The sequence below is a fragment of the Chlorella variabilis genome, assembly GCF_000147415.1.
Source record: "Chlorella variabilis unplaced genomic scaffold CHLNCscaffold_12, whole genome shotgun sequence".
NCBI classification, from domain to species: domain Eukaryota; kingdom Viridiplantae; phylum Chlorophyta; class Trebouxiophyceae; order Chlorellales; family Chlorellaceae; genus Chlorella; species Chlorella variabilis.
The window spans coordinates 791555-796616 of NW_005435076.1; the positions used below are offsets into that span (position 1 = coordinate 791555).

The 5062-nt window shown below is 69.1% G+C and overlaps 3 protein-coding genes across 3 annotated transcripts in view; 2 read left to right on the plus strand and 1 right to left on the minus strand.

The window, feature by feature from the left end:
* The window catches only part of CHLNCDRAFT_134867 (hypothetical protein), a gene marked incomplete at both ends in the record, with an annotated part of 3665 nt that extends 3038 nt beyond the window's left edge, over positions 1 to 627 (plus strand). The window contains 3 exons of the mRNA XM_005846878.1: positions 12 to 202; positions 343 to 472; positions 581 to 627. Coding sequence (XP_005846940.1) covers positions 12 to 202; positions 343 to 472; positions 581 to 627 — 368 coding nt within the window. The remainder of the gene's footprint in view (positions 1 to 11; positions 203 to 342; positions 473 to 580) is intronic.
* A 355-nt stretch (positions 628 to 982) lies between these two features.
* On the plus strand, positions 983 to 4842 carry CHLNCDRAFT_134868 (hypothetical protein; the record flags this gene model as incomplete). Its single annotated transcript, XM_005846879.1, has 11 exons — positions 983 to 1118; positions 1236 to 1534; positions 1666 to 1830; positions 1947 to 2048; positions 2174 to 2376; positions 2493 to 2550; positions 2694 to 2897; positions 2985 to 3008; positions 3141 to 3403; positions 3551 to 3615; positions 3728 to 4842. 11 exons carry the CDS (start codon positions 983 to 985, stop codon positions 4840 to 4842), a joined length of 2634 nt encoding a protein of 877 aa, XP_005846941.1.
* A 161-nt stretch (positions 4843 to 5003) lies between these two features.
* The window catches only part of CHLNCDRAFT_134869 (hypothetical protein), a gene marked incomplete at both ends in the record, with an annotated part of 3482 nt that continues 3423 nt past the window's right edge, over positions 5004 to 5062 (minus strand). The window contains one exon of the mRNA XM_005847068.1: positions 5004 to 5057. Coding sequence (XP_005847130.1) covers positions 5004 to 5057 — 54 coding nt within the window. The remainder of the gene's footprint in view (positions 5058 to 5062) is intronic.

The window sequence follows — 5062 nt, forward strand, 5'->3', positions numbered from 1 at the left end:
CCTGTGCGCAGGCGGCAACCTGGGCTTTGAGACGGCCCCCTTCAAGCTGTCGTACGAGATGACGCAGCTGCTGGACCCGGGGGCCGCCCGCGACTCACCCACCTTCCGCCGCTTCAGCGAGCTCGCCATCCGCGGCTTCCTGGCCGCCCGCAGCGTGGCGGAGTCGGTGGTGGCCACGGTGGCCATGATGGCGCCCAGCCAGGTGCCCGCGGGGCAAGACAGGGCGGGCCCGCACGGCTGCGGGGCTGCTGCTTGGGGCCGCCGCCCCTCGGCGCCAGGCGCGGCGCCTTGTGCTGACAAGCCGACCATGGTGCGCGCTGCCTGCCCTCCCCGCCCCCGCAGCTGCCGTGCTTTGGGTACGGCAAGCCCGTGGACAGCCTGCGGGCGCGGTTCAAGCTGGAGCTCAGCGACGCGCAGGCGGCGGCGTACATGAAGGGGCTGGTGCTGCGGGCGTACGACAAGTGGACCACAGGTGGGGGCGCAGGGCCCGCGGCGCGTCGAGCTCTTGTGCGCCTGGACATGGCTGCCTGCTGGGCAAGCGCTGCTGCCACGCCGCGCCGCCCTGGCCCCGCTGCTGCAGGCGGCTACGACTACATCCAGTACCTCCAACAGAACATCCCAAAGTAGAGGTTTTGGAGGAAGGTGGCCGCCGACCGCCGACCAAACACGCGATTGAACGCATGGCTCGGCATGAATCGGGCGGTGTGGCGTTGCTTCACTCTTCTGCGGATAGGTTGGCTGCGTTCATGTTGTTATCTTGTCCTTGGTTGCTAAGAAACAAAAGTCAACATAAACAAAGTCAACCTTGTTTAGCGGTACGCACGGAGTACGGCATTGCAGCGCCATTCCCAGCATGTTGCATGCAGTCCCTCTTTTAAGTCAATTCAGAATCTGCCTGGTCTCTTCTCGATTCGTGTACAGGGCATCCGTTTTGAGGCCCTGCCGTCAAGCCACACACTCCGACAGGGCCTCGGACCCACGAATGGAGGCCCCCGGCTCGGGTCCCGCGCCCCCTGGGGTTCAAGTCACCCGGGAGCGGGTGTTGGCGCCTCCCGACAGGTTTCTTTCGCTCTCTGACGACGTGCTGCTGGAGTCGTTCCAAGGCGAGCCTTGCACCGGTTATGGCCTAGTTGAGGGCACTTGGCCCGCCAGAAAGCAGCGCCGACGCCCTTGGGCGGTTTGCCTGCCGCCGCTGCCCGTTGCACGCTGACGCGACCACAGCGTCGCTGCCGCAGGCCTGCTGGGCTGCGAGGGCGAGCGCGGCGCCCACCTGGCCGCTCTCTACTCGCTCCTGGAGGGCGTGTGCCAGCATGAGTTCCTGAACCAGAGGCGGAGGCTGGAGGCAGACTTTGCGCTGTTCAGCGGCAGGGGGGGCGCACACGTGGGCGCCGCCTCTGCCGGCAAGCCCAAAGGCATGGCGCCCCGCCTGCGGCGGCTGAGCAGCATCGAGGCGCACGAGCGTCGCTTCCTGCTGGACTTCATGCAGGCCATGCACTCCAGCCACTACAGGCTGCTGGGGCAGGCCGAGTGGGAGGTGGGCGGATGTCAGTTAGGCGCCACACCTTCCCAGCGTTCGCCCGATGTGTTGCGACGAGCGCAGAGCCTGCAGGGCACAGCTCACTCCAGCATGTTTGAATCCCCCAACCCGCTCACCACTGCTCGCAGGCAGCACAAGCGGAGGCCTTCCTCTTCACCCTGCCCGTGTCTGTTGACTGGAGCGCCCTGGACAAGCGCATGCTGCAGCGCTTCTGGGGCGACGCCAGCGAGCAGCGCCAGCAGCTGCCCGACCTGTCAGACCGCATCCTCATCTTCTGCCGCGGCTTCGAGCCGGTGCGCTGGGCAGCGCAGCGCTTTGGGGGCGGCTGGCAGCGTTCTTAGCACCAGCCTGCGCAGCTGAGGGTGCCTCACGCCACCTTCCCCTGCCCGCCCACCCTCCAACCCCTCAGGCCCGGATGCGCGGCCGCTACCTGATGCAGAAGGTGGAGCTGCTGCTGTCCTTCTGCCTGCTGGCGCCCCTGTGGGCAGCCCTGGAGAGGGCGCTGCAGCTGGTGAGGCTGGGCGGGCAGGCAGAGGAGCTCCCAGCAGCACTGACCAGCAGGCAGCTTCTGGACTGCCCACTCAGGGCCACGAGTTGCTGCAAGTGAGCTACAACCTGCCTGCTTTGCCCCTGCAGCTGGGCCTGAAGGCACCCCCGACGCCCCCCACCGCCCGCCCCGCCCCCCACCAGCACCCCGACATCTCTTTCAAGTCGGTGGGCACCGCGGCCCAGGTGGCGTGCAGGTGGCGGCGGGCGGCTCAGGGGGGCCTGGAGCGGGACGAGAGCCTGATGCACGACGCCTGCACCATCATCGAGCGCAAGACCATGAGCAGGTGGGGGTATGGGAGTGGGTGGCGTGGCGCCTGTGGCAGCTCCCGCAGGGCTAGGGCTAGAGCCCCCATCCGCCCGCCGTGTTTCCAGGCGCTCGGCACTGCCGCCGATGTCTTGCTTGCAGGCACTTCCCCAACGGCCGCGCCGTGCTGTCTCGCTTCTTCGACGTCGTCGAGCTGCAGGTGCCGAGGCAGAGCGCAGGCCGCGTGCAAGGCCTGCCGGTGCCGCTCTCGCCCTGCCGCCCTGCCGCCGCCGCTCCTGTCAAGTGGTTGGCATGCCCAACATGCCTCGCCAGTGCCTCACCAGGCCTATCCTTGCTGCGCAGGAGGCCTGCTTCCGCGACGTGGTGGTGCTGTTCAGGCGCAAGGTGGCCAAGGAGGCGGGGGGGGAGGGGGAGAAGGAGGTGCTGCACCAGGAGGCGGACCCCGCGGTGGCGGCCAGGAACATACACATCAAGCAGTTCACCGGCATCCCGCTGGCAGACCTGGCAAGTGGGATGACGCCGCCTGCGTGCCTGCCGGCCTGCTGGGTCATGTGTTGATGCATTCCTGTGTCGGACCCCAGCTTGCGAGGTACACACTGCCGCCTGCTGCTGCGCCCGGCTGGTGCTGCGCAGGAGATGGTGATGCCGGAGAAGAAGGTAGGCGCCCGTGCCTGGAGCCCGCTGGGGGCGTGCTGGACAGCAGCTTTCTGCCCAGTATCCCCCCAAAGAGGTCAACGGGAACTGACCATGCATGCATGCTGCCCTGCGTGCTCACCGCCCGTGCCGCAGGTGTTTGTGCCCCCCAGCGTCTTTGTGCAGCTGGTGGTGGCGGCGGTGGTGGCGCTGGTGGGCCTGCTGGCCACCTTCTTGCAGGCGCAGCTGGACTGGAAGGTGTGGGCGTCGGCGCTGGGCCTGCTGGCCTCCCGCGCCAGCTCAGCCTACCTGCAGGCCGCCAGCGAGCGCAGCGAGATTGAGCGGGAGATGCACAGGCTGCTGGCCAACCGCACGGTGGCCAGCCAGGAGGCGGTGCTGCACACTCTGACAGACGAGATGTGCAGGTGCCTGGCAGGGGCGGGGGGGCGGCTGGAGGGCGGGGCTGGTGGGAGCAGGTTGGCAGGCATGTGTGCCGCATCACCAGCGCAGCTGTGTTGATCACCAGGACCCCTGATCCTTCCCCGGCTGCGATTGCTGCCCTGCAGGCAGCACATCCGCGAGTGCTTCCTCTGCTACTGCTGCCTGCTGCACGCCGGCAAGGACCTGCGAGGTGGGGTGGGCCCACACCACAGGACATGCCGCCACCACCCCCGCCATCCCGCCGCCGGCCAACAACCGCCCAGCTGCCGCCTTGCCTGCCCTTGCCCTTGCCCGTGCTGCAGATGACGACCTGGACACCCGGTGCGAGCGCCTCCTGCGCAGCCGTTTTGCCCTGAGGCTGGACTTCACCGCGGAGAACGCGATACCTGCACTGTGCGGCTGGGGCCTGGTGGAGCGGCAGCCCTGTGGGCGCCTGCGAGCGGCGGCGCTGCCCCAGGCACTGCTCAGGCTGGACCGAGTGTGGGACTCCATCTTCGACTTTGCGAGGCCCGGCGCCGCGGGCGGCACTGTGGGCGGCACGGCCAGTGGCAGCGGCGACCCGCGGCAGGGCGAGGGCCAGGGCCAGCGCACGCCTGGGATGGAGGAAGCCGGGGGTAGCACGATTGCCTGCGGCGGTGCCAGCGACCGGGACGGCAGCCGGCCAGCAAGCGCTGAGGAGCCGCTTCGCTGCATCAGCGCTGGTCACGACAGCATCGGCGCTTGTGTGGCACAGGGACAGGCACAGGCGGTACCGCTGGGCTGCGCTGAGGAGACCTGCTTCGCGGCGGAAGTCCTGACTCCTGGTGCAACTGCCACAGCTGCTGACATCCAGCCCCCTGCAACGGCTGGGGGCGCGGCGGGCGATGCAGAGCTGGGGCTGCCCCCTGGTAGCAATGGCGCCGCGCTGCTGGCGGGGCCAACTGAAGTGGAGGGTGGAGCCTTGCCAGCGCCAGCTGCGCAAGGGGAGGCAGAGGCGTGCGGCGAGGGCACCGACGGCCCGCCCAGCCTGTCGGCGGAGAGCAGCAGCAGCAGCCTGGAGTATGTGACACTGCGGGGCCCGCCTCCCGCTGCTGCGGCCAGGCCTGACTTCAAGCGCTCACCCTCAGCCAGGCTCTCCCCGGCCCACCTGCGCCGCCTGGACAGCCTGCGGCGGCAGCGGGCAGGGCAGGAGGCGGGGGTGGCGCGTGGGTGCCCGCCCGCCTCCCCGCCTCTGGCTGCCATGGACGGGCAGCTCGCGGGCAGGCAGCAGGGCGGCGAGCTGGGCCAGCAGGGTCAGGAGGACCGCATAGCAGTGCAGCGCAGCCTGGGCAGCAGCAGGGCCTGTGATGTGAGGGCGGGGAGCACCAAGCGGGCTGTGGCAGCGGGAGTCGGCAGGCCCGGGAGTGCTGGGGTGCGGCGCCCCTCATCCCGCTGCTAGCGTTGAACCCAGGGGCACGGAACAGTGATGAGCGAGTTACAGTGGAGCAAAATTGAAAGGCAAAACAATGAAAGAAGCGATGAAAGAGGGCCGCAAACAGAGTCGAGGAGGCACTGGAAGGAAGGCTGGGAGGGGGCGCAGGGAGGCCCGCAGGCCCCTGCTCACTCCTCTGGCGCGGCCGCCGGCGCGGGGTTGGCCGCCAGCCAGGCGCGCAGCTGGT